This window comes from Malurus melanocephalus, unplaced genomic scaffold, assembly GCF_030028575.1.
Source record: "Malurus melanocephalus ecotype Western Australia unplaced genomic scaffold, MMel_1.1 scaffold_53, whole genome shotgun sequence".
Lineage (NCBI taxonomy): Eukaryota > Metazoa > Chordata > Aves > Passeriformes > Maluridae > Malurus > Malurus melanocephalus.
The window spans coordinates 1,970,112-1,996,846 of NW_026623285.1; the positions used below are offsets into that span (position 1 = coordinate 1,970,112).

Consider the following 26,735-nt stretch of genomic DNA (forward strand, 5'->3'; position numbering starts at 1 on the left):
RTGAAGCATAAAAAGCCATGCTACCAGTTGCCATACTGCAAGATGTCATGTCTGGAAATAGTCTTGGCTTGTACTTTTCAAGTATTTTATTCTGTCTGCTGGATTTCTCTCTACCTTAAGTATGTTTGGAAAATGTGTTATATGTGCTGATTCACAGGAAGGGATGTCTGTACCATTTTGCTTCCATTAACCAGACTGTGCTCAGCAATGTTYTACTGCTGTAAAAATCCATTGAGAGGAAGAAATAAGTAGGGAAGTGTGTTGTTCTTCATTGTTGAACATACAGATTTTTGCCAAAATTTTTTTTTTTTTACAAAAAAGAGAATTTAGAAACATTGTGGCTATTCCATTCTCAAATGAAAGTTTATCAGTCCTTTTGCAGTGGRAATTTATTTATTAAGTGGGTTTTAAATGTGTTTCAAGGGTAAGCCCAGGCATGATCTTTGCATATTCTTTTGGTAAAGCTTATAATAACTTTATGAAGTGTCACATGGAATTGCAATAAAATAATTTTAAAAATAATCAGTCTTAAATCTTCTGCCAWTTAAGAATAGCAGTAAAGATTTTGAAGCCCCCATAGTTCTTTTTGTTCCCTATCTGAAGGCTACATCAGTATTTTTAAAATGGAATTTTGATTCTAGGGAAATTCACTTGACAACTACATTGAATTTTTGTTGCTTCATTTCACTAGTGAGACTCTTAGTAATGACAGGAATTTTTGTTTCAATAACTTCTTGTTTTGCAGCAGTAAAGCTGACTTAAGTAATTTCTGGCTGCTTACTCGTGACCCCTGTGGTCCAGTTTGCTTCCCACTTCCACCCTTATGGCTGTTGCAACTCTAGGGAAGGAGATGGGGGAGCTGCATTTGAGCTGGACTAAAAAGGACCTTAAAATTGTCGGGTGTTTTTAAACCAGTTCATTGAAATGATTCATGATCTTGCTGTGTTTTTTTTATTCCTCTGTTAAGAAGTTGGAAGAAAATGTATAATATTTGTAGATGTATCAGGTAAATTAAGATAAATGAATTAAAACAATGATTACAGAATGTAGTTGTCTTTTTTGTAGGAGGGGTTGTACATTTAGTCGATGTGTTTATATATTCTTCCCCTTTAGACTCCTTCTAAACACAGTTGACTTTACCTGTAAAATAGTCCRAGAGCACTCATTTTAAATTTTACAGGCTCTGAAACCACTGTAACCAGTGTATGGCACAAGGATTGCTGCATCTAAATTGAATTGCTAAGAATTCTGTAAAATAACAAGTTGTATCTAAAAATTAATCCTTTTTTTTTTCTTTAAAAACTGTAGACTTTACTTGTATCTAAACAACTTTATTAGGTGAGAATCTGTTAAGTATGGAACTTTTACATTTTAGTACTGTGTCCCTTTAGAATAACTAGCAAAGCAGCATCAATTGTAATGCTGTTTGTGGAGTGAWTTTTTTTCAGGCTATTAATTCCTTTTAATATATGTTACCTTTGGCAGCCTGTTTGAACTGTTTGTACAGTTTGTATATATAATGTATCAGATTAAATTCTTTTGAAGGCACTTGGGTTACAACAGTTACAGTTATACCMAAGTGGTGTTTAGAGAAAACACAGATATGCATTGAAATAGACTTTTTACTATACTGGGCTTTCAAAACAGGGACAAGTAATTAGTCTCTGCTGCACTAGGGGAGGACAAGCAGTTATAGAGTGTTGTTGCTGTTGGTTATATAGCAAGTTTTACTTGGAATACTGACTTTAATTAAAATATCCAGCCCTCATTACACCAAGTACATATATTTTTGGTTGCCGGAAATAGATAGGTCTTGAAAAATAAGGACCTTATGAAAGTTGTGGGTTATGTTCTCCAATGCTGTTTTTTAAAAAAAGATGGCACATTGATGATCCTTTGAAATTCTTTTTTATATTAAGACATAACGAAGTCATTTAGGGTTTAAATAGTTGTAATATGTTAGTCTTCTTCTTTTATGTAGCACGTATAACAAAAATGGAACATCTACTTTACATGCTGGTTTAGTGTGTAGCAAATGAGTGAGTCATCAGATACATCTGCCACTCCTCAATTCAATACTCCCTATCCCCTCCACTCCCCCCAATCATAATGCTCAAACTTCTGTTTAGTTGCTTGTAAAAGTGGGCTTAATTATACTTGTGAACAGTGTATTTTGACAATTAATGACTAAAACCAGTCCTCATTATATTTTATTGTACTTAAAACATTGTTAGTTAGGTTGGAATTTGGCCAGTAGGGGTTCTTTGTAAAGTCTGGYTGGTGTGTTTCTCTTGATATAACAGTGCGGTCTTGTTATTTCAGGGCATTGAGCTTTGTTTAAAAATGAATAGATGAGGTAGGGCTTTAATCTTCCAAATCTAGACCAGAAAGACAACTTGTACCTTAGTATCTACACAAACACTTGAAGTCATGCGGTAGTTAGGTATGTTGGTCAGTCTGTCTTGACCTTGTTTACCCTTTAATTCATATCACTGTCATTGTTGATACTAAGCTGAGCTTTATCATACTTTAATATCAGAAAAAGTGGCATATTATCTCAGTATGTGTGATCTACTTTAGTGTTACTTATTTATTTTTTCAAGAAAATAGTTACATTGAACAAAACTTTTTCAGGGTTATTTAAGATAGCCTGACTTTAAATGACCATTTTGCTGTGGTGGAGATGACATTCAGCTGTCCACTGCTTTAGAACAGTATGGACATTACTGAAATTAGATAATGAATACAATACTTGTAGTGGCTGCCCATCTTGTATTTGTCAGTTTTCTGACAAGGAAATCTGTTTAAGGTATTCTCATCATCCTCTGTCTCAGCTTCCAATGTCCAAGCCATAAATCCCGCAATGGTTGCATGAGCTTCCTTGAGCTATGTGAGACCTTCTGTATGTTCTGGCTACAAGAATGTCATGTAGTAACCAGCTCTAAATCAGAATTTTGTTTTGTTTCTCCTCTTGCCTGCAGTTGTCTTTACTGTGGCTTGCTACTATGGTGTAACTGTCTGGAAAAAATGCAAGCTCTCCTTCTTTTCAAGTAAAAGCAAGTACAAAGAGAAATAAAAGTTCTTTGTTTTCTAAGCTAGACAGACAGTGGTTAGTTTGCCAAAAGGAAATAGGCAAAAGATCGGAAATAATGTGTTTATCCTGTACTCTGAAGTCTTTAGTGGGCCCGAATAACTGAATGCTTGCGCCAAAACAAACTCCTTACTGACCCTTTATTAAAATATGAACTTTGCATAGCAGTATTTTATATATATGTATGTATATATATTTTTGTATACTTGAAATGGGCTTRTCATACATTTTAAGGAAGAGAAGAAATTTAATGGTCATATTTTGGCATGAATTCAAATAGTGTGTTTTACTGCYGAAGAATCACATTCTTAAATGACATCTATTTGCAATTTTTTTTAAAGGATAATGTTCAAACATCAGAAGCTCTTAAAAGGGAAAATAATGATTTGAAGAAGAAGCATGATGAGGCTGCTTCAAAAGTTCTCCAGCTTGAAGAAGATATAATGACTGTTACTCAAAAAGCCATTGCAAAAGAAACGGAATTAGACAGGTACTTAGTMTTTCTGTTCCTTACCTTCCTTATTTTACTTTTTTTTTCCCCAAGGTGTTTTTAAGGCTAACCATTTTTAATATATGCATGGATTTTCTGTATTACTRGTTCTGTACTGTTAATTTGTCAATGTTTTAGTCTGAAGGACAAACTGAAGAAAGTGATGCTTGAGAAGGAGCAACTTGAATGTGTGTTAAAGACAGAGAAGGATGAAAAAGAMCTTTATAAGGTAACTTTATTACTTGTACCTGTATACACTGGAATGAAGCRGTTTGAAATAAAGGTAATAATATTTTATGGAGAAGTCTAATAAATTGAATTTGTTAAGGAAAAAAGGAAATGGGTAACTTCCATGWACAGATCTTTGAGATAGTTATAGATGTTCTCATATAAAAATGAATGAGGAAAACAGYATCTGAATTCAACCAAGGTATAAAAAGATCTCTGAGAAGGAGAATGAATCCCCAATTTCTTAAAGCACAGACACAGTWACAGAAAATAATAGATTCTAGTGARAAAATTCTTKAGCTAYACAGTGCATCACCACAGTAACTAGTAACCTTTAACACACTTTTTCGTAACTAAAATACTTGTTAGTAATTTAAATTCTCTCTCCAGACTTTGTTTTCTGAACCCCTCTTCTTTAGCCTTTTGTGTAACACTGAGAAGCTTTATAGGTTCTGCATTGCWTTGGTTTTTACTGTCATGGGTGATTCCTTCTGGTGGTAATGAGAGACATCATATATGGAATAGTGCCTCCCCATCAAAGACAGAAAAAATTATATACTAAAATAATGAAATCTTTAGGTTGTGTGAAACAGATTAAGTGTATTTAAAATATTATTTCTAYTCCTAGGAAAATGTATTTGTGTGATAGGCAGTATTAGATATACAGCAGAGGTTATAGCATCTCAAAGCAAGTTTTACAAGCAAGGAATCCCTTTGTAAATAATCAACACAAATCTTCTAGTTTGAGTGGGAAACACTTAAGTGCAGAAGCTGTTCTGGATTATTGCAGGCAGAATTGTTAAAAGTAGTTTGTTGTTGTTGGAAATGAATATTGTTGATGTTGACCTATTTGCTTAGATGACTGTGGACAGATACTACTAAAAGTTTAATTTTTCTTTAGTTTTCTTCAAGTAATTTCTCTTCTGCTTGTCCTTAGTTGTCTAGCATTTGTGAAGAGAGGGTTGAATAGCTTAATTTGATGTGGAGAGAAATTAGGGCTTTAATTTCTRGATGTAGAGTGGAGTTGTTGTTAGGTGGCCATGCTGAAAGAATTCCTGCCAGAAACTTTGGGCTGCAGGGCAGTGATGATACCAAATGTTTAATATTTCTCTTTACTGGTTCTAATCTGCCTCAGAGATAAATTAGAATTTAGTGAGTGCATAAATGGACAGGTGAACAGTAGTTCTCCTAACATGGAAGAAGTTTGACATGTTTTAGCATCATTGCAGATACACTTGAAGAATACAGAAATAGAAAACACCAAACTAGTAAAAGAAATCCAGACGTTTAAGAATTTGGATGCAAACAAAGAAAACATGATATCGTATTATAAAGAGGAGGTTGGCAGATTACAGCTATTAATAGCTGAAAAAGAAAATATGAAGAAAGCTTTTTTGCACTCCTCATCAAACAAGGTAAGCAGTACTAATATAATTGGCCTGATGTGAATAAACATATCCAATGTTGTATGTGCTTGACATGAGAARGGAAGAAGTTGAAGAAATGACCAGGATATAAAGGATAAGAGGCAGGAGGGTTATGATGGTCTTTGTAGATGCAGAAGATGATGACAAGGCTTAATTCTGTTTTAGTTTTGCACCTTTTGAGTTTGTTGAGATGTCACATGATGAACTGAGATTAACTATGTGTGAAAAGGTAATTTTTGAGCTCAGTAAAAATGGTGTGCTCTTGAGTTGTTTTTAGCTTAATGAAAAAGGAAAGGAGGTTGAGGGAGAAGTTCTTAATGTGGCTATGTTAAGACTGTAGAGGGTCATGGAGAAGAAAAGAGGAGGCATGGAATGATGTGCTGAAGGACTTGTTAGGTGAGAATGTACTATCATTGAACTGAYGACTGAGAACTCTTCAGAGACAGTAGAATTTCAAAGGAAGAGGTGACTTGCTATGCCCTGTAGTAACATTGTGGTGTAATAGGAGAGTGAAATTGCTGAAGAACTCATATTTATGCTGTCCATGGTCCACATGGGGTTACTTCACAGTTCTGTTCAGGTGCTGTGGATGCATATATTTGGTTTGTATAGGTTTTGGAAGCTGAGTGGCTTYGTGARAAGCTGCCAGAAGCTTCCCCTGAGAGATCTGATACCAGCCAATGCCTGACAGAGCCAATGCCAGCAAGCTCCAAGATGAACCCGCCACTGRCCAAGGCTGAGCCTGTGSTGRTGGTRGTAGCATCTCTAGGATAACTGATTTTAAAAGSGTATGGAAGAGGGGGAAAATGTGTGAGAAGAGTTGCAGCTGGAGAGAAGAGTGACATGAGAGAGAAAGAACTTGACAGACATCAGGGTCAATAAAGGAGGGGAAAAGGTTGTTCCAAGTGTGAGAGCAAGATTCCTCTGCAGCCCATGCTGAAGACACTGGTGAGACAGACTGTCCCCCTGCAGCTCGTGGAGGTTCATGGTAAAGGAGAGATCCACCTGCAGCCTGTGGAGGACTCCATGCCAGTGTTTATCATCATGYTAGAGAAGGTGAATGTGCCTGAAGGAACGTGGGATCATGTGGAAAGCCTGCGCTGGAGGAGGTTTGGCAGGACCTGTGACCCTGCAGGGGACCTATGCTGGAACAATCTGTTCCTGAAGGACTGCACCCCATGGATGGGTTCCTACGCTGGAACAGTTCATGCAGAACTGCAGCCTGTGGGAAGGATATGTTTTGGAAAAATTTGTAGAGGAGTGTCTGCCATGGGAGGCACCCCACACTGGAGCAGAGAAGAGAGAGAGTGAGGAGTCCTCCCCCTGAGGTGGAAGGAGCAGCAAAGATAACGTGTGCTAAAGTGACTGCAGCCCCTGTTCCCCATGCCAGCTGTGGTACTGGAGGAGGGGAGATAGGGAATTTGTGAGTGAAGTTGAACTTGAAAAAAGGAAGGGCTTGGGATGTGTTAAGATTTGGTTTTATTTCTCATTATCTTATTCTGATTTGACTAGTAATAAATTAGATTAATYTTCYCCCAAGTTGAGTCTGTTTTGCCCATGACAGTATTTGCTGAATGATTTCTCCCTGACATCATGACCCACAWGCCTTTTGTTATATTCTTTTCCCTTGTCCAGCTGAGGAGCGGAATAGTAGAGTAGTTTTGATGGACACCTGGCATCCAGCCAGGGTAAACCTAGAATAGAAGAACCATTAGGTGTTTTTCCTTGATGTACATCATCCTGTTCCATTTCATTCAAAAGGAATGCAGTTTCTGTGCCCTGAGATTGTTCTCTGATCTGCAGTGTGATAGGCAATAGYGAAATTGACTGGGAGTTTTGATTCACAAATGTGCTCTTGATCCAAAGTAGTCAGYTTAGACACAGCCTTTGAGGCCAGCATGGAAAAGTCAGATTACGCTGGCAACTGCCTTGAATATCTTGCCAGACTTCTCACAGAAAAGAAACTTGGATATCAAAAGACTAGAAATTGCTTTAAAGCAGTATGGGTTATGAATACAATATTTTAAGTGGGAAAGTAGTGCTTTTGAGAACGGAAACAGAGTTTAAAAAGAACATACTATCTTGCTTTAAATTGCATTTTACTTTAGTATCTTTTCTGCTSTTTCATTTCTGAATCTGTTAAATTACTACTGTGTTTTCAAGGGAGTGGGTATGTGTCAGTACTGAAGCAACCAAACTTAATCTTAAAGTGCTTGTGCTGTTTCTGGTGGGATCATTAATGATTTTATGAAGCTGCAGATATTTACTGAAAAATGTAACCAATGCATCATGTGCTGTGCAAATAGCTATGAGGCAGGACTTCAGGGCAATTACTAGTATATCCATTATCATAAAAGGTTACAAACTGTGTTACTATTCCTCTGGACTTGTTAAGTGATACTTAAAAAGTAACAAATAATGGACTAAAAATAGCTGAATTTATGTCTGGACACAAGAATAAGAGATGGTGATGCCATCAGGGAGCCCGGAGGCTATATTATGTTTATATAAGATATATAATTTTTATATTTTATATAATATTTATAATATATATTTTTGTAATTTATTTMTCTATTATATATGTTTATAATTTGTAGAGTAGCTTAAAAATTAATAATTTTTCATAATCCTGGCTTTCTCTGAGGAGTGAGAAACTGGTAGTTCAGCCTGGACAGTTGGCCCTTGGCTTGCTCTATGGTGCTGCAGTAGTGCTTAGTGCYACATGCTGCAGCTTGCTGTTCATTACTGTTTGCTCTCTGTTCCCTCTGGAAAGCTTGTTGTGCAAGATCTTGGGAAACAGAGCTGTGAGAAAAACATCCCAAAGCTGCTTTACAGTGTTTTATGTCAACCAGTTGCAGACACTGTAAAACCTCTTACTCTGTTTTTACCTTCAGTGTTTTTCTGTGGGATGAACTTTGGTTTTCATGCTGGAGTTCTACAGTGATAAGAGCAAGATGTGGAAAACAGACTTTTTTTGGTCGTATGTTTAAAACTGAAGCTGAAATTCCAACAAAAATCCAGAATAGAGAAAAAAGCAATATTTAATTTTGCCTTTATTTTATAGTGAAATATGTTTGCACATCATTGTTGGCAAAGAAGTCAAATGAGTAAAATGGTATTTGTGTGCTGGCTTCTTGGTTTCGTAGTTTTGCTAAAGCCAGCTGGAAAACTTGATTTTTCTTTCAGATGTTTCTAATCCCTATCCCAACCTTTATTTAARCTTTGAATTAAAAAATGATGAGTTCTCTTCCATTTCTTCTCTTTCCTAGGATGAGGCAAGTGTGTTAAAAGAGCAGCTTCGGAAAGCTGAAGATCAGATTCAGGCTAGCAAACARGAAGCTGTTCTAATGTCAAAAGAGCTGAGTGATGCAGTAAATGTGCGGGATAAGACAATGGCAGATCTTCACAGTGCACGTCTGGAAAATGAAAAATTTAAAAAGCAACTTGCTGAAGCTTTAGCTGAACTTATAAAAATCACAGCTTTGAAAAATGAACAGGTAAATTGTCAGTGTTTAGTATTGAAGTTTATCTGTATTTATAAAAGCTATAAGCTAGCTTTACTGAAGATGGGGAGGTTTCTGGATAATAAGTKCAAATAATTATTAAATTATCTTTCAGCATCCAATATACTACCTTAAATCAAATTTGCATGTAAGTTGATTTGGAAGTTTGGTAAGAAAKGAGGTTTCTGCTATTACTCATATCTACTTGTCTCCACATTATTTTCACAGAATAATGCAGTGTTTATCTATGTTATTTTGAATCCTCTCCCTCTCTTAATTCTGTTTAGTGAGCCACAGTAGCATTAAAAATCAAACAAAAATAAGAAAATATTGGTAGAAACTTGGGTTGTTTTATAATGGTTTTTTCTCATTGATAGATTATCTCTCAATTCTCATAAACCCTTCCAATATTTGTGATCAAAGTTAATTTGTTTTAGTACTTACAAATATGAAAATATTAATGTAATGGAAACTGTCTTGACTTTAGTCTTGGATAAAAAGTTAGTGAGCTGATACATGTTTCATCATTTTAAGTGAGCTTTATACTAGATCTTCTGTGACTACAACTGTATTGGATTAATTTGCTTCTGGGATCACTGTAATTGTGTAACTGTGCAATGAAAATATACTGAGCTGAACAGTAATTAAAACAGTACTGTAAATACAAAATTAATATTACAACACTCTAAAGAACTATTATATTTAAAGTATTGGAGAATTGCATGTTTTTTTTCCTAAGAGTTTCAGTTGTATACAATTTGTTTTAAAAGGCATGATGAGAGAGGTAGCAAATCCTCTGAATGACTCAAGTTACCAAGAAAGTGTTGACCATGGTCTRTGTTCAGATTTTTCCTGTATGTTCAGGCTTTTGATACATGCTAATTGGCCCGTAGAGTAAGAATCTTTTTTTGCCTKCCTCTGGTATTGTACCAGTGCCTGTTTGCATCCCTCAGTGTGTCCTGCTTGGAGTGAAGTTCAGCACAGATTCTGCCTCTCTGAGCTCTGCTACTTCCTCTATTCCTTTCCTTCCCACAAAGAAAATAGGACCTTCAGTACTTACATGGGACATTATGCTTTTTTAATTGAAAAAAGGCTCTTTGGGAAATAGTGGTATTTGAACAAAAGGGAGAACAGTTCCTATTTTTTTTTTTTAGGAAGCTTCAAATGCAGTGGAGCAGGAGCTGCGCAGAGAAGTTGAAGATCTGAAGCTTCGTCTACAAATGGCTGCTGACCATTACAAGGAAAAATTCAAAGAATGTCAAAAACTTCAAAAACAAGTGAACAAGTTTACAGAGCAGACAGTAAGTAGAGTGGGATAAATTGCACTTGCTTTTTTGGAGACATTTCAACAACAATTTAACTTCCTTCTGCAAAAACTAATGCTTTTAAAAGGGATTAAAATGTGTGGTAAGCAATGACTCTACCATTTTCTTCCATAAACCTAAATTACTTCTATGATTTTTTTGTATATAGTTGTCCAAATCAAACATGGAATTTATAGTAGCTGGTGTTATGTAGAAGCCTAATAGAGTTTGGATGAACCTATAAGCATTACTTTGGTCAAGAAAGAATTTGAAAGTGAAGCTGGGAAAATCCATAAATACTGCCTCTATCCAGTACTACCACAAAAGCCCAACAAAAAACCCCAAGCCCAAAAAGGGGTAGAAATGGAGAACTTGAAATAGGATTTAAAAGCAAAGTGGAGAAGAAGTTTCCACTGTATAGTATGGAGCTGTATTCCATATGTATTTTTTAATGTTATCACTCTTCTAAGATTTTTTTCATAAATAAATGATTCTTTTTCAATGATGATACAAGTTTTAAGCCACCTGTCAGTCAATTTCAAACAGATTGGAGGGCAGAGTTCTTTAGAATTCTGTAAAAATTAAGAGTTGGAGAGGAGCTCAAACAGGGAACAGGCCTATGATCAGTGGCAAGATGTGCAAATACAAGTTCTTAAGAAARCCAGACTTAAATATTTCTCTTATCCACAGAACATTGCATAAAAGAATCATCTTTTCGTCCAGAAGGTCATTGGTGAATGAGGTGTCATATGTGGCTTTTCCTTAAAAATCTTCCATGTCTTTGTCAATGTTGTGCATCTTACAGCAACCACCAGATTCCATTGCTGGAATTAAATTGATGCATTTAAGTGTAACTACTTCTCTAGAAAATGAGGTTTTTCTAATAATTTGCTTAGAAATTACTGTTGCTAGGGAGAAAGAACTTTATCAAGCAAGATGATAAAAATCGGAAGCARTTTCAGTGTTGGTAGAATTAAATATTTTTGCATATTTAATATTACCTACCATCTAAATCAGCAGTTATATCTAGTCCAGTTTTAGAGCAAATGATAGTGCAAGAAACATTGCTTTGTGCTTTGGCTTTCATTTTATTAAGTACCAAAACAAAATTTCTTTTCACAAAGAAAATTGCAGGCCATCAACAGAAACTGACAGATGCATCTAACACTGAGTCAGCTACTGCCGTCGTTACAGACAAAAAGTTGTCTGCGTCTCCAGGTATCAACAGCTTAAATTTTTGTCTGTTTTTATCAGCCTGAAAGTGTTKTCTATGTGAAGTAGTTACTAGTAGTATTTATAATATGAAGTAGGTGGACTTGCTCTGTTTAATTAAAGCATTAGAGATGTGAAGATTGATCTAAAAGTTTTGTCTCATAGCAAGTGGTGACATGGATAAATACRTTCATGTATCAGTTTAGTTGCTATTTACTAACATCAGTAGGACTGAACTCCTGAATTTCTGCTTTAGGGTTAACAGAGATGGTTTTGCCAAGTTAATAAACAGTTTATTTAAAAAAAAATTACTCGAATTTTAAATTTGAATATAATAGGCCCAGTAATTTTGCAGTCATGTTATGATGACTATCCACTATAACATTCTACTATAAAATCAGATGTGCTGAAAACTTCTGAATATGTGATGGCAAGGTGAAGTCTACTGACTATTGTCATGAATTATAAGCAGCAGTAGTTTATTAGAAAATGTAATTTTTATGAACAAATAAGTTATTGCAAAAATAATATTCTARAACTTAAACATGTAATAGGTTAAAACTAAAGAAGAAATCCTTCACTATGAGGCTGTTGAGATGTTGGAACAGGCTTCCTAAAGGAGTTATGAATTCCCTATCCCCTGAGGTGTTCAAGGCCAGCTTRGATGGGRCACTGAGCAACAYGGTCTAATGGAAAGTGTCCCTATCCATGGCAGGGGCTAGATGATCTTTAAGGTCCCTTGYRACCCAAACCATTCTGTGATTTTATTTTTCAGTTTAGATTGATAAATGCTGATAAGCGCTCATTAGTTTTTTTTCTGTTATTTTATAATTGATGGATTCTCGTTGTCTATAAAGASCATTGGTTGTAATTTCCATCAGTTTCCTCCTGTCTAAAGTAAATTCAACTGTTTCTTAAAAAATACAGCAAGCTCWGTTATAATGTGTGATGAAGTAGGTTGCTGAGGTACTTTATGTTTATGTAAGAATAGAATACTTAGAATGATAGCATACATATTTTGGTGTTTGCTTATTTTCTTGAGAACTGAGTACATATGTGTGTATTTATGTTCATCTTCAGTGTGTGAGAGAACTGAAAACAGATATGCCAGGATGATTGCTGATCTTACACAGCACATAATGCTGATTGTCTCTGCTTTGGATAACATGGAACATTCTTGATCCACTCTCAAATCTGGGCTGTCATTTCTCTTACACAAACTTTATTTATGGAACAAAAAAATCAATATTCTTGTTTTCTCTTCGATATTTACAGTTAGCCCCATTTCATCTGACATAGTTTCGGAATCCGTGGTAAAGGAGCAAGTGCGTGAAATGAATAAAGAGATTGCTGAGAAAACAGAGAAGTATAAGAAATGCAAGCAAATGTTGGCAGTAAGTAAACAGCTGCTTTGGAAAGCTGAACAAARAGTAGCTGAAGGTGCTAAGCCTTAAAACCACAAGGCCTACCCAGCTGAGATGCCTTCCTTGTTTGTGTGATACACTGTGGTTACAGTAGAAATCTTAACATTAGAAAATGGATTTTTGTTCAGTTAGCTCGTCTGTATGTGGTTTTAGAGGGTCCAGACAAAGAAAATGCAGATGCAGAAAATGTGCACATGCTCAAGGTTTTAAATACTTTTTGTTCTTACATAAAGTGTAATTTTTTTTTTATAAATCACCTGCAGCGTGTTGCTGTAAGCCAGCTGATGTTTGGAACAAGTGTGGCTATGTTGGTCTGGTACACTGTCCAAATGTAGTAACTTCTCCATATCTGCCTGTCATGGCTTTTACAGTGTTTTCACACCTAAGTGGGTTCTGCCAATTTGCTTGGGCTCAGTTATACATAAAGGCATTTATTTGGTGTCTTGACAAAAGCTGGCACTGATAATGCTGTAGCCTCAATAGAAATTCTCACATTGTATTAGTACCTGTCAATCATAACTTGATTTTCACTGAATGTGTGTGTGATGATGGAGTATTGGCATCAGTGATGCTGGTGAAAAGTTGACAACAGTTTAAGAAATTCTGAGTGTTGTCTATTTTCATTTTACTTATCACAGTGATATTACTCTATTTTAACACGTTTTCCAGRATGTAATAACKGTCCTGTAATTCTCATAACCCTGTCCATGGAGAGCCTGCATTGTCTTCTGCTGACTATTTATTCCATAGTGATTTTTGAAGAAAGCTTTGCCTCTGACCTTCTGGATGAAAGATACTTAGGTTGTGAAAGTCRCTTGAGGAAAGATTTTGTATTGAAGTGAGGTACTTGAAAGCATAATCATGATTATGAGTATTAGGGTGCAAAGAAACTTGAAACTGTGAAACTAAAGAGGAATATCAGTCTGTTGAAAACTCAAGGAAAAATATTGCCTGTTGAAGATCATTTATGCAGTGTTCTGTGGTCCTGGCCTCTTCAGAGTCTCGAGTCAGGCTTGGAGAAGCCATTTGTAAATGGTCTCATTTCAAAAGCATGGAATTAACACAGTGACATTGTTGTGGGTGGGAGKGAAAATCTATTTAAGACTAAATATTTCATTCCATGGTATAAATTACTTTAGGATGAGAAGATGAAATGCAGTGTTTATGCTGATGAACTAGCTAAACTGGAGCTGAAGTGGAAAGAACAAGTGAAAATCAATGAGGGTATAAAATTACAGCTGGCAGCGATGGAGGATCAGTATAAAGTAAGTTACAGACTGTGTTTATAACAATGAATGGTTGCCTGTTCTTAACATGGCTGTTTTTTTTCTGATAGTTCAAGCAATGAAGAGCTTTAATAGGGAAAGCACACTAAATATATTGTTGCTGTACATAGAAATTCTACACTTGAAAAAACAGTGCAGTCTTGTAATGCTTCTTTTAAAGTAAAAGAGATCTGCCAAGACCTACTACCATCTGGCTATCAGTCTTTTATTACTGTGGATTTAGACAAACCTCTAAATGACGTAATCTTGTATTATGGGAAAAAAAAAGGCAAGGGATTTCTAATTTCCTGTTGCTTACTAAAAGGAAGATTGATTGGTGTATTTGTCAAAATCTTCATATTGCATATTGCATTACCAGTGCAATAATGTCTAATATGACTTATCTGAAGTCACTAGAGAGAGAAGAGTGAKCCATTGTTTTTAAAATCATGCAAGAATTTAATTTAGAGAACCTCAGCTGTCGTCTTGGTAGGGGGATGTGGCACATTCACTAGAAAGTCAAGCATAATGGGCAGCTTTAGTTTACAAGAGGCCTTAGTCTTTGGGGTTATGTTATAGTAGTGCTTATGTTTGGGTCAATAGGGATGAGATAGGAGCAACAAATGTTMATGAGACCAGCTTTTCTGCTGGTTCTCAGTCTAATGGTGATAATGCAGTTGACTGTGTTGCCTCCTTTTGCCCATTGTGATGAAAAATTACTAAACTGAACTGGGACTGTATTGATTCTACTAGGAACCCCTTTTTATTAGTAATTACAACACTTTTTCTCTATAAAGTGTTGAATTACTCTACGGTTTTATTTCAGCATTCCATAGGCCACCCTTTTCTGACATTTTCCGAAGCTCTAATTTTGATTTTGTAAAATGCATGACTCTTTCCAGTTTATTTTATTTTACTAATTAGCAGCGATCAGTTGCCATGCATAATTTAATGTGAAATAAGTTTAACTTCTCAACAGCAGGTATAATAAATAATTGGTTTCACAATCAAAAGCATTTTGRCTGCAATTAAAAAATTGCTATAATTCAGGAAGGTGCAGGTGGTAGAGAAAAAGTGAGCTTTCCTTCCCAGTCAGGAGATTTTGCTCCATTGACCCAAATTAAGAGAGGGAATTTCAGAATTGAAAAAAATTGATAAGCAGTTATGCTGAGCATTGAGCTTAGATGTTAGGGAAACAGAGGAAGGGGCAGTCTCTAAAGTAACCAGAATACAAATAAAATTACCCTTTGTAGAGAGAGATTATTTAAATTACGATTTTGAAACCAGGAAGAATTGTGTAATGCGTTAGTTGTACCTCCTCCTGCAGCACCCAGTAGAGACAAAAGGTAGGTGTTTGTAAAACCAATTTAGTGTCTTTGAGGCAGGAGTAGCTTTTGGCTCWCTCAAATTCTGTGATGGGACATACGAAATGATTGCGAGCCTTCAGCTGTGACTGGGCTGTGGTGACCCTCCTGCCATTGATGGCACTGATCCTACTCCTTGTTTTTAACAGAATTCTAYCATTCCACAACTGTTTACTGAAAACTGGCAAGGAAAGGCTGCTAATGTCATCCAGCACATAAAACTTTKTGAGAATTGTTGGGTTGGGTTTGGAGTGGCATTACATGTTGCATATAACTGTAGTAGACAAAACTATCTTCATCGGAAATATTAACTTAATCAGGGAACTTTGTTTTCATAATGTAACGTGCAGGGCAATAGTTTCCATTCACTAATACAAGAATCTTAATCTTCTTTTCATATAGATTCAGCTGGCAGAAAAAGAGAGACGAATAAAGGAACTGGGATCACAGCTGGAACTCTTTACCAGTGGGAAGGTACTGTCAGACATTCTGAAATATTAATGCTAATGTTGAAGTATCTCTGAGGTATTAAATGGCAATTAATCAAAGCTAGGTTTYACTGAAAAGTGAAATAATAAAATGTCTTTACTACATTCAGATAGTATTGCAGGATGTTGTGCAAAGTTAGGATTTTTCTTTGGAACTTTATTTGATTACTTTACAATTCCAGTATGAAGAGGTACTTAGTAAAAGCAGGCATTTTCATACAGATAAACTGAAAGAAAAGAAAACTTTCAGAGGAAGCTGGTTAATTTTTTGGGTAGAATTCTAGAATGTCAAGTAGTTGGTACTTAATKTATCTTCTTTTAAACCAAGGATAGAATTTTTAATAGATCTCTTATATTTTTCTAGTTCAAAAGAAATCAAATTAAACTTTGAGTTTTGATGAGGCTACTTTAGGTGGAGGGAGAAATTTTAAACACCGTACATAAGAACAACTGTAATAATAATAATAATGTATGGAGCTTATAAAAGCTTAAAACATTGCCAAATTTATAGATATTTGCATTAAAGAGAAGAATCAAAGTGCCTTGCTAGACTGGAACCACAATTTAAAAGGTTAAGCATGGGACAGTAAACAGCTTTTCAATTCATACTCATTATCAGTGATTGTTTATAAATGTCACCAAGCACAGCTTGCTAAAAATGTCCATTTGCTGTCTCCTCAAACCTGTAAAATTACTTTGTTTCTATTTTATTTACATACTTAGATAGCCTTTGATCTTTTTCTAGGGTTTTTTTTTCAAATCAGTCTCTACCCTAGCTATCCAACTTCTGGYTAAAGCTATTTTGCAGCACCTTTTTACTCTCAGGTTTATTTACATTCTGTTTTAATTGTATGTAATACTAAAATTGAAGTATTAATGCTACTGCCTCGATTTTTAAACTGCTTCTGTATTACAGAAGAAATTGTTTTTAAAAAGGCAAAATTTTATTTCATTGCTAATTAATTGTTCCTGCTTTGAATTGAGTAAAGATGAATTACTTAGATTTAACATACTCACTAAAACATGCAATTGCAGCTTTTTAACCCTAGCAGTTTTAATCATRTGTGCCTTTCAGTTTACAAATGTAATGTAGCACGGGCATAGCTTAATATTGTATGTAGAGGACGGATGCCATCCACCACATGAGGTCTTTTTGCATTTGAGTAGTGTTTTGTTTTCAGACTAATTATTGGTGCTTGATTTTTGTGTTTTTCTRTTCAAGAGGTTGATCTGAAGCTCACCTGTTTGCAAGAAAAAAAATACTGAATTGTTCCTTTTAGTAACTGACTTTGTAATTTTCACGGAATTGAACTGGTAATTGAAGCCTTGGTTTTAAGTTTCAATTTAAAGTCATTTGGGGAAAAGACACACTTCAATCTTTGAAGGTTTTATTAACGTTACATCAGCAAATATTAAACAGCATGTCTTCCTTACCAGTCCCTATTTTTAAATTATTGTTTTTGTATTTATATTTTGGAATTTTTTGCTTGGTTCTAAATTTAAATGGCATATTCCTTTTGATWTCCTTGGCATACTTCTCTCTATCCCTTAACTCACCTTGTTTAAGGGAAGGATGAGAAAGACTTTTATTTGGATAAATTGCAACTGATGCACTGACCACACTTAAGGCACTTTAATTAGTGTCTTATAAATATATACTGGCTTAGAGTTTTAAGGGTTCTGAGCTATAAAACCACTTTATAGTTTGTAATTACTATCATATATATAGTTTTTATGCAAGAATCTAGAATTTTAAGTATATTAATCTTTTTAAGAGTTCTGTTCTAACACTTCTGAAAGAATGGTCTGATAAAAATGTTGCTGTTACATATCAGAAGGGATCCAGTGCAATGTGTTTACTAGTTCTGTATACATCTGCCACTCATGAATTCATATAGAATATGTCTAGTATCTATATATATATGTGCTCCACATACTTAAAATGCTACATTCTTGAATGATATGGTATGATATGAAAAAAAAGAATTATTTTTAATTGTAACTTTTAAAAACTTTTCTCACTGCATACTATCTTTAGTTTTTTTGTTAGTCTGTCAATTTATACTGATTTAGCTAATTTTTCTTCACTATAAAAAGGATCCAGATAGTTCTTGAAAAAAAGGCTGTTCTGTTTATGTAATTTGAATTGTGTGATGACAAACGAAGAAAATATAATGTCTTTTTAAAATATCTTCTTTGTATTTTCTTTTATTATTCATTGACTATTTTTGGTATTTATGGTACAGTTGGCATAAGACCAAAATGATAAGACAGTAGGAAGTTTTTTTCTTTCAAAAACACATTCCATAACATTTCACACGTTTCAAATTTTGCTAGGACCCTATAGGTAATTATATTTTGAACTTTGTGTTATTTAGGAGCTTGGCAGGACACCAGGAGATCAAGCTGGAAGGATGATGGAAGGACAGACTTCACAGCAAACATCACATTTTCGCAACCCATATTCAGAGGAAAATGGACCAGTTCCTGCAGTGCCAAGTAGACTACCAGTATTGCAATATGGAAACCCTTATGCAATTCAGGAAAGAAGAGGTAAATAAATTTCACACTTCCCAATATAATTTCTCCCTTTCTGTTTCAAAAGCAATGCCTCATTTAATGGGGGTTAAGTGCCAAGAGTCTTCAGACTGATTTACTGATTGATGAACATCAGTAAAGGGCCTTTATTTTATGATGAGAACAAGTAAGGTAAACRAAGTTTTAAACACCTTTGGAAGATGATGATGCTCTCCTACTGTCTTATGTTATCTAAATAAAAAATGTGTTTATTTCTTGATTTTTAAAAGTAAGGTAGCACATCTCTGATCTGAAAAYACAAGCTAGTGAACAAAGATATCCTAATTAATTTTTCTTCAGATGGAGCAGATGGTGCTTTTAATCCTGATGAGATCCAAAGACCACCTGTTAGAAGTTCCTTTTGGGAGCTGGAAGATGATGTAGTGTGTAGCCAGCCTTCACGCAATCTCAGTCGGCCTGATGGTTTGGAAGATCCTGAGGACAGCAATGCAAGTTACCTTTTTTATTATTTATTTTCCTTCATATGCTTACTGATGGGTTACCAAGAGTTTCACATAGGTTTTCTGTATTTCAGAAGCCTGATTTATKCTTAATTAAATTGGGAATTTATATGATTTTCCCTGAAATACATTTTTGGTGAACTGTTCTTGTTTTGAAGGAGAAAACTCTGCACCTCTGTTGATGATAATATACTTGTTCCCCTAAACACTTGAGTTACTGACAGCTTGTTTTGGTATTTGAACAGTAGTTTCTTAATCTTTTTAAGTATTAAAGTAAAAAAAGCCAAGTAATCTCAACTCATGACTTTTCTCTCCTGTGGTAGAATGAGAGCTCGAAATGTAGCCACATCTCACTCATTTTATAATGGGAATGTAGGAACTAAARTGGAACAGAACAAATGAAAATGTAAAGGACTCGGGTACCAGTGTTTTCAGTTAAATGCTGATTATMAATTGGTATCCTACTAGATACATAAGTCTAATGTATCAATCTTTTGTTCTGTCTTCTGCAAATCGTCTGCATTTATTAATTTCCATTTTGAATGCTTTTTSCTGTTGGATGCATATTTGGAAGAGCTTAATTGACTGTTACCTAAAGCTGATTAAATGGAAAGGGATACACTTTGACTGATTTCTTTATTTTAGGGCTTTGTATGTTTTAAGTGGATGCTGGTTAGCTTTTCTTTTTAGTACAGTTAAYTTGCACATTCTGGTATAAAAAATTGGCTTCTGTAATAAATTGGATTGTATGTCTTCATTTGAACAGGAACAAACCTATTACTCTTTCTTATTCCGAGTACTCTTGCACCTTCAAAAATATTAAACAAGAAATACCTTTCTGCAAAGTATTGTGCTCTTTGCAAGTACAGTGGTATCATGACCTGTTTCTCATTTAGTCTAGTTTGCCACATTTAATTGCTATTAACCTTTGCAGAAACTGATCAGTGTTCAGACAGGCATGATTTTAGCCCTGGTGCTCAGCACCTATAATGGAGAAAAATGTATTTCTCCCTCCTRCCTTTTGCTCCCAATGTCCATTACCATGAATAATTAGGGAAACTGTCAGTGCTTTTGCAGCCTGTTCAAGATCTAGAATGAGAKCTTAGTGCTGTCCCCACCTTTACTTCACATTTTGCATATTTAATCTGATCATTCTTGACGTAGCTATTACATCTGACAAGCTCTTCTCTTCTTTAGTCATCTGCTGCAGTTTAATTAGCAGAGTGTTCTCTCTGATCTATGTGCTTTGCCCTCTTGCAAACCCAAGAGAAACAGTGCTAGAGTCTTGTGCTCGTTTGCAGACACAGCTTGGATTTTTGTAATGAGGTGGAATATAACAGGCTTAAATAAAGTTCAGCTCGAGAAAAGGTGCCTTTAAATCAAATAACTAATATCTTTATTTTTTATTTGCAATTGAGAATCAGTTGCTTGCTCCTTACCCATATAGACTGTATGTATAGTGTATACAAATTTATATGGAAATGAGAAGCTGCAGGAATCTTTCTAGAGATTTAGTAATATGCCAAAGATGAAACAGTTCTGAGGCAGGATGTAAATAAATAACCAGGGAAAACTTCTACATGTGTTGGTGATTCATTATAAAGAAGAGACTGGTGTTTGTGCAGAAGAAACAGCAAATATAAAATGATAAATATGAAGAGATTACCATTTCTTGGATTGTTTTTAAAAATAAGCTATTTARGATGTAGTTCTCTGCACTTTTTCAACCAGCAGGATGTAGAGCCTTTTGCTGGAGGATTCCCTCCCAGAGGAAAAGGATTGGTAGGCTTGCTGCTTTGTTTAAAACACTGCTGCTGTATGGACTTCTGCTGTCCTCCTGTCCTCTTTTCCCATTAMTACACATTATATTAGTTTAAGAAATTAAGGGTGTTGTAGTCACTTCCACCCCTTCATGGCTGTTTTGGTAGTGGTTTACCTATGACAATGAACATGTCTACTTTATGTAAGATAACAGATCTTTTAGCCATGAAGKGGTGGAAGTRACTACAGCACCCTTAATTTCTKTAAATAATATAACACAAGATACTCAGATACCTCAGAATTTTTGTGCTTTTGTGTTCCAGTTTGGTTTCTCCCAAGACTTGGTTCCYTAGGAATGGGTACTCCCATGTGTTTGGTTGTCATAAAAACCCATCAGTTTTGTATGACTGGGAAGACTTTCCAGGATTCTCATAGCTTTGACTTCTGGAACTTGTAGGCAAATTAAACCATGATTTCTGAGAGGGATATGCTGGTCTTTGTTGATTGTGTCAGCTGAGCATGTGCACAGTGGTGATTTTGTGTGGCATAGCTGATTTGCCACAAATTCCTGCCATCATCTACTCAACACTAACTTTCCATTTACTCATACTCCTGTAATTGACCAAAATGGAATCATTTGAAGCGAAGAATTACTGGCAGTAAGGGAGAGAGCCATAAACAAAACATATATATATATATATATTTAATACTGAAGTATGAGTTTCAGAAATGTAGTGCAGATTACAGTTGGCAGCAGCCCARAATAACTATCCTGAGACTATTAAACAGTGTTGTTAGTCACAGTAAATTTGTGKGGGATGGAGAATGTGACTCTTGGCAACTGAGAACCGGGTCAGGATATTTTTTGAGATGATTCCAAAATGTCCTKTCTTCTAGCAAAAGCCCCTACTATGCATTATTAGCCTGATCTGACCCTGGCAGCCAGTTACTGTCTTTTGTATAGGGAGGACAAAAAAGGAGCAGTTGGTATCCAGGTACCTCTTGGGAAAGGAGACTGCTTGCAGAGAGGTTGAGATGTTTAGAGGACTGAGATTGATTTCACTCCCACAACAGAGCTGAATCACAGAAATAAAATGTATGTGCCCTTCTTCCCAGTGTACCCGCACTGCATGTCAGCCCTGTGTCTGCTCACGTGTTGTTGAAGGCCTAGGATGGGCATTAGTTCCTTACTGTTGCATGTTAAAATGATCTGTAGCACTTGGGGATGGGGATTACTCAAGTCCATGGTTTTGTACTGTGTCACACAGCTTTCTAATTTCTGTTTGACAGTCCTGGAACTGCTTACAGTAGTAATTATGAAAGTAGTACTTGAGACAGAATTGATTGGTTTCGGTAAAACTAATCAAATTACTCTTGTTTCTGACAGTTTCATGTTTGACTTTCCCTTCTTCTCCTAGTGGCAAACTCCCTTTTTGCCATGCTTTAGTGTGTAATGCTGTATTTATGTTTCACTTAATCTGTGGAACTCATTGTGSCAATTTTTTAAAGAGCCAGAGGTACAGTCTAGTGATAGTTAACTTACAATGTTAAAGGCATTCTTTATAATTCGTACACCTACTTACTCAGACTTCTAAGTTCAGGAGGCCTGGCATCTACAGGACCACGGTGCCAGCCTGTGGGCACACGTACCAGTCTATTTTCCTAAGGAGCTGAGGCTGTGTATCCACTGTGTCACATCACTGCAGAGCTCTTGTAGAGCTACATCACAGTAGAGCTCTTGGACTAAGAATGTGCAGTCATGGCCATAGCCCTGGTCATCAGTTTGAACTTCAAGAAAGGTGGCCTTGGGTCTACACAAAGGACAGATTAAACTGTTTCTTTCTCAAGATATGGAGTTTGGGCTTTCTTTGAAAGAACTTGGATGGCTCAACCACGTAGTCTCAGAGTAAGCTGATGCCTTTTCTTAAAATGCAGACTAGGCAGAAACCACTGAGGCCTCAGCCATTGTTGTCAAATTCTATGAAAAGCAGCTTCAACTACCACTTCATTTTGTCTTTTGAGCTGTCAGGGATGGTTCTTTTTACCAGGGGAGAGTGATGGGTGTTTAAATGTCAGGTTGAAAAGCACATATAACCTCATTTATAAAAATAAAGATTGCTGGAAGATACTGGGAACTAAGTGGCTGTGAACCAAGATGAGTAGGGATCCATCCTCCCCCCATATAGTTTTGCATGGAACACTTAGGAGTTTTGTCCATCAGAAATTACAGGAGTAGACAGCTGTTGGAATACAATACAATGACACCCTCTCTCTCTTTTCAGAGGTTCCAAGTTACCCCAAGGCACTGCCTGAGAATTTTTAGTTTTTGGTGACTGTATATTGTTTACTGTAGCTTGTAATTAAAGTAGCTGGGAAATCCTCTCAGACTAAGACAAAGTTCTCATGGTTCCTSTTTGACCATGCCTTGGTTAGACAGTAATCTCTGTAACATCTGTGTGAGGTCGGCTCAATACAGAGACATTTGCATTCTTCTTGTGGGGGTYAGGCATCCCAAAAGGTTAAGAACTGATCTCTGTAACTTGGCCAAGAGCAAAAGTACACTGAAGAGACAGACGTTCTGTGTCTTAACAGGGTAATATCAGTACATACTCATACAAGACATTCTTGTACAGGGCCTGGGTCACAAGCTGCTGTAAGGAACATGCAGTATGAATTTCCCAATTAAGGGAACTGGGCCACAAGAAAGCTGTAGCCTTAGGAYATTCCAAAGGCTATTTGCATGTGCTTGCCTCGTTTTGAAGAGGGTTCTTGCAAGGCAGCTGTGCAGAAGAAAGCATCATCCTCTTTTTCAGATGCTTCTCAAAAAAGAACAAGGAAGAATGTTATATTTGTATGTGGTAGGGTACCACACTTGCCAAAAGCTGAGAGAGGGCAAAAGATGTAAACACTTTTATTTTACCGGGTGACAAGCAGTAAGTCAAATGGCTTTAAAAAAAAAGGGGAAGAAGGATAGAGGTTATACTAAAGAAATTAACCAAGATTCAGATGTTAATTTGATCACTGTTTGTAGTGGAACTGTTCTATTGATAGAAGATGCACATAAATTTTCTTGGTTAAATCCTGGTGTGCTTCAGTCTGGTATCAGCAGACTTGTCATCTTTTTGGCACTATACAAGCATTGTAGCATGAGAGTACTTTAAACTAAATAGTGTTTCCATCCGTCCATCCGTCCATCCATCCAATCCATCCAATCCATCCATCCAATCCATCCATCCACAATGGAACAACTGATATTTTAAAACTCACATGCCCTTTTCACTGCAGGTGCAAATCTGATAGACTGCAACATTGTTCCTTGCCAGCATCTGTTACAGCAGGCCCCACTACCTGCTTAATGGAAATGTTAAATGGTTGAAACTRAACAGGTGTTGTCAAAAGAAAAAATATTGAAGGAATTTCCCCATCCTTCCCTTTTTCTGTTAACCCTTCAAAACTGAAAAGTATTTATTTAGCCTAAAACATAATGCATATCTGTATAAAACAGCATGTGCTATTATATGTGCTCCTTTGCACATCCATTTTTGTAGATCAGCAAAATAATTCCTAACCCTTGCAAAGATGCAAAGGCATCTTTGAGATAAAAAAGGAAAACGAGGTAGGAGTTCCARAATCTTGGAAATACCTGTATTTCCACCTTGAAATTACTCTTGTTTTGTGCTGTATTATCAAATTGCAGAATAGAGCCAAGATGCACAAAAGTGAAACTTGTGCTGCATAAATTACAGAGTGTAGATAAATTTCATCTGGGTTTGTATTTGGTAACAAAAATGCATATTGAGGAGAAAAAAAGCTGTTTATAGGAGTTATTGTTTAAAATACTTTCTCTTTTCAATAGGATGATGACAACACTGTACCTTCTGCTCCTGATCCTCCAAGTCTTCTCTTGCGTGAGCGGGGCACAGGTTTCTGCTTTGATTCCAGGTAGATGTTATCTTTATTTGCTCTTTAAGGGCATGGAGAGGTTTTTACAGAACTACTCGAGGGTGGAGGTGAAAAACAAGCAAGCATTTTCAATRAATGTTTGGTTTACAATTAACTGCCAGAGAATATGCCATGAGACTGGGCCAGCTGATCGTGCTATACCTTACTTTGATGGAATTTGGATAACTTTTTTAGTAAATGAATGAGTAACTTTTGTTTTTTTCCCCTCTTGCCAACCTAATTGTGAACCTAAGTTTAGAGCTTTTATAAAGTGTTGCGTTTGCTAAGAGCAAGCATTTATGAGCAGAGAGAGTGGTTTCTCATGAAACTGTTTGGTCATTAAGGCATTCAATAGATTTGTATTCAGTGGTAGCTGGAATGAGGTCAAAATTATGTTGCTTTTAAAATGCTAGGTTATTTTGGAATTTTTGTGTAAAACTACTCTGACTGTATTAAGTGCTTTCAGCAAAAACATTTAAATGAACTGGGTGTTACTTAAATTTGAGTGGACTTTGTATCTAAGTTGGTAGTAAAGTTCTTCTTGTCGGTGGCAGCAGATCCTGCTTTTAGTTTGCATTAACAGAATAAACAGAAATAAACTGTTCCCTTTTTTCTTTCTCTGCACCTCCTCATGCAGTTTTGATGTGCACAAGAAATGCCCTCTCTGCGATGTGATGTTTCCCCCAAACTACGACCAGAGCAAGTTTGAGGAGCACGTTGAGAGCCACTGGAAGGTGTGCCCCATGTGCAGCGAGCAGTTCCCRCCTGACTACGACCAGCAAGGCTTTGAGAGGCACGTCCAGACGCACTTTGATCAGAACGTATTAAATTTTGATTAAATACYTTGTTTTGCAGTGTAGCTTAAGAGCCCCGCCACTTTGAGTAGTCCACCTCTGGAACAAAAGCAGTGCAGCTTTCTGTAACAGTGCAAACTTCTGGTTAAAAGCTCATGTACTCTAATGGGAGCTGTGGCTGTCAGCTGCTAGGGGGTTATCTTTTCTTTCTGCCTAACACTGTACTAAGGAGACCCACAACCCCCCACCTTGTTGTGTATGTAGCTATTTATTCCCCTACTTAGTGGAATTTCTTCCCCTACTTAGTGGAATGCCTAAGGACACAGGAGTGACTGMGCCTCAGAAAAAATGAGACCAGTTTCATGGTGTTCTTCAGCTACATTTAAAAAAAGGTCACCAAAACACCTGTGGTTTSTGTTAACCTTGATAACTGAGGCACAATTAAAAATGTAATCAGCAGGTGTTTCTCCTAGCAAATCCACGTAGTTTTTCTCTGAGTAACACTTAAATTGGAAAGTGACATTACTTACCCTATGAAAATACCGTTTTCTAGGASATTTCTGAGATATAGATGCATGTACTGTGAGATTCCAGGCTTGCAACAAAAGGAATGGCAAATACTTCAGTTTTTCAGAATGTTTGCCTTAAGGGGTAACATTAAATRAGGTATGTTATACTTTAAGGCAGTGGTTTTGAGTTGAAAGAAACGGCTGTGCTTAAATGCCTAAAAGTAATTGTTTAAAAAAATCATTGCCATTATGTTGCAGTTTTATTCAGTAGAAAATATTGTTCTATTTTCACAACAGTGGATTGTGTTCCTTTTGGCTTTTAAAACCTTTTGCGTTTTAACTTTATGTATTTCTTTCCAGTAAGTAAAAACACGTGTGTATATCTAAACATTTTATATTTACTTTAACTGTATTAAGTAAATTTGCTTCTCACTTGTTGTACAGTAGTCTTGTTACATTAAAAGCAGAATTATTCATGGAGTCAGTGGTCTTTTTTTCCTGCAGCTCATTTTAAAATTAAACAGGGAGTAGACRTGACCTAGGATTAAGTGATAACTAAGCATTGTATGATAAAGAAAGGGTTGCTCCTCGTATGGATTTATGTTCTTTCTTTGAGAGGGAGACTCTGAGATTAATGYTTGGAGTAGCTTCTGCCGTCTGCAGGTCTCTCATGAACACGTGAAATATCCACTAAATGCAGGAGTAACTAAAAACTGCATGACATGGATGAATTGCACTGTTCTGGGCATCAGCTGCATATCAGTGCTTGTGTGCCATTTGCAGTCTAAAGATTTTTGTAACTGGGAGCTTCATATCAAGAGGTGGCCTGAGGTAAAGCATGGAGGTACTGGAAGAGCATTTTTTGTAGTTTCTTTTCTTACTGTAATTCAACAGC

General features: G+C 36.1%; 1 protein-coding gene across 3 annotated transcripts in view; it reads left to right on the plus strand.

Moving 5' to 3' along the window:
* The window catches only part of TAX1BP1 (Tax1 binding protein 1), a 55,098-nt gene extending 28,778 nt beyond the window's left edge, over positions 1 to 26,320 (plus strand). The window contains exons 6-18 of one of the 3 annotated variants that reach the window (XM_057365510.1): positions 3,433 to 3,581; positions 3,720 to 3,810; positions 5,039 to 5,224; positions 8,506 to 8,733; positions 9,894 to 10,040; positions 11,168 to 11,261; positions 12,531 to 12,649; positions 13,819 to 13,944; positions 15,711 to 15,782; positions 18,175 to 18,349; positions 18,674 to 18,822; positions 24,452 to 24,537; positions 25,175 to 26,320. In XM_057365510.1, coding sequence (XP_057221493.1) covers positions 3,433 to 3,581; positions 3,720 to 3,810; positions 5,039 to 5,224; positions 8,506 to 8,733; positions 9,894 to 10,040; positions 11,168 to 11,261; positions 12,531 to 12,649; positions 13,819 to 13,944; positions 15,711 to 15,782; positions 18,175 to 18,349; positions 18,674 to 18,822; positions 24,452 to 24,537; positions 25,175 to 25,376 — 1,824 coding nt within the window. In that variant the 3' untranslated portion in view covers positions 25,377 to 26,320. The remainder of the gene's footprint in view (positions 1 to 3,432; positions 3,582 to 3,719; positions 3,811 to 5,038; positions 5,225 to 8,505; positions 8,734 to 9,893; positions 10,041 to 11,167; positions 11,262 to 12,530; positions 12,650 to 13,818; positions 13,945 to 15,710; positions 15,783 to 18,174; positions 18,350 to 18,673; positions 18,823 to 24,451; positions 24,538 to 25,174) is intronic. The other 2 variants (XM_057365511.1, XM_057365512.1) reach the window with 2 other exon arrangements.
* Positions 26,321 to 26,735: the final 415 nt, after the last annotated feature.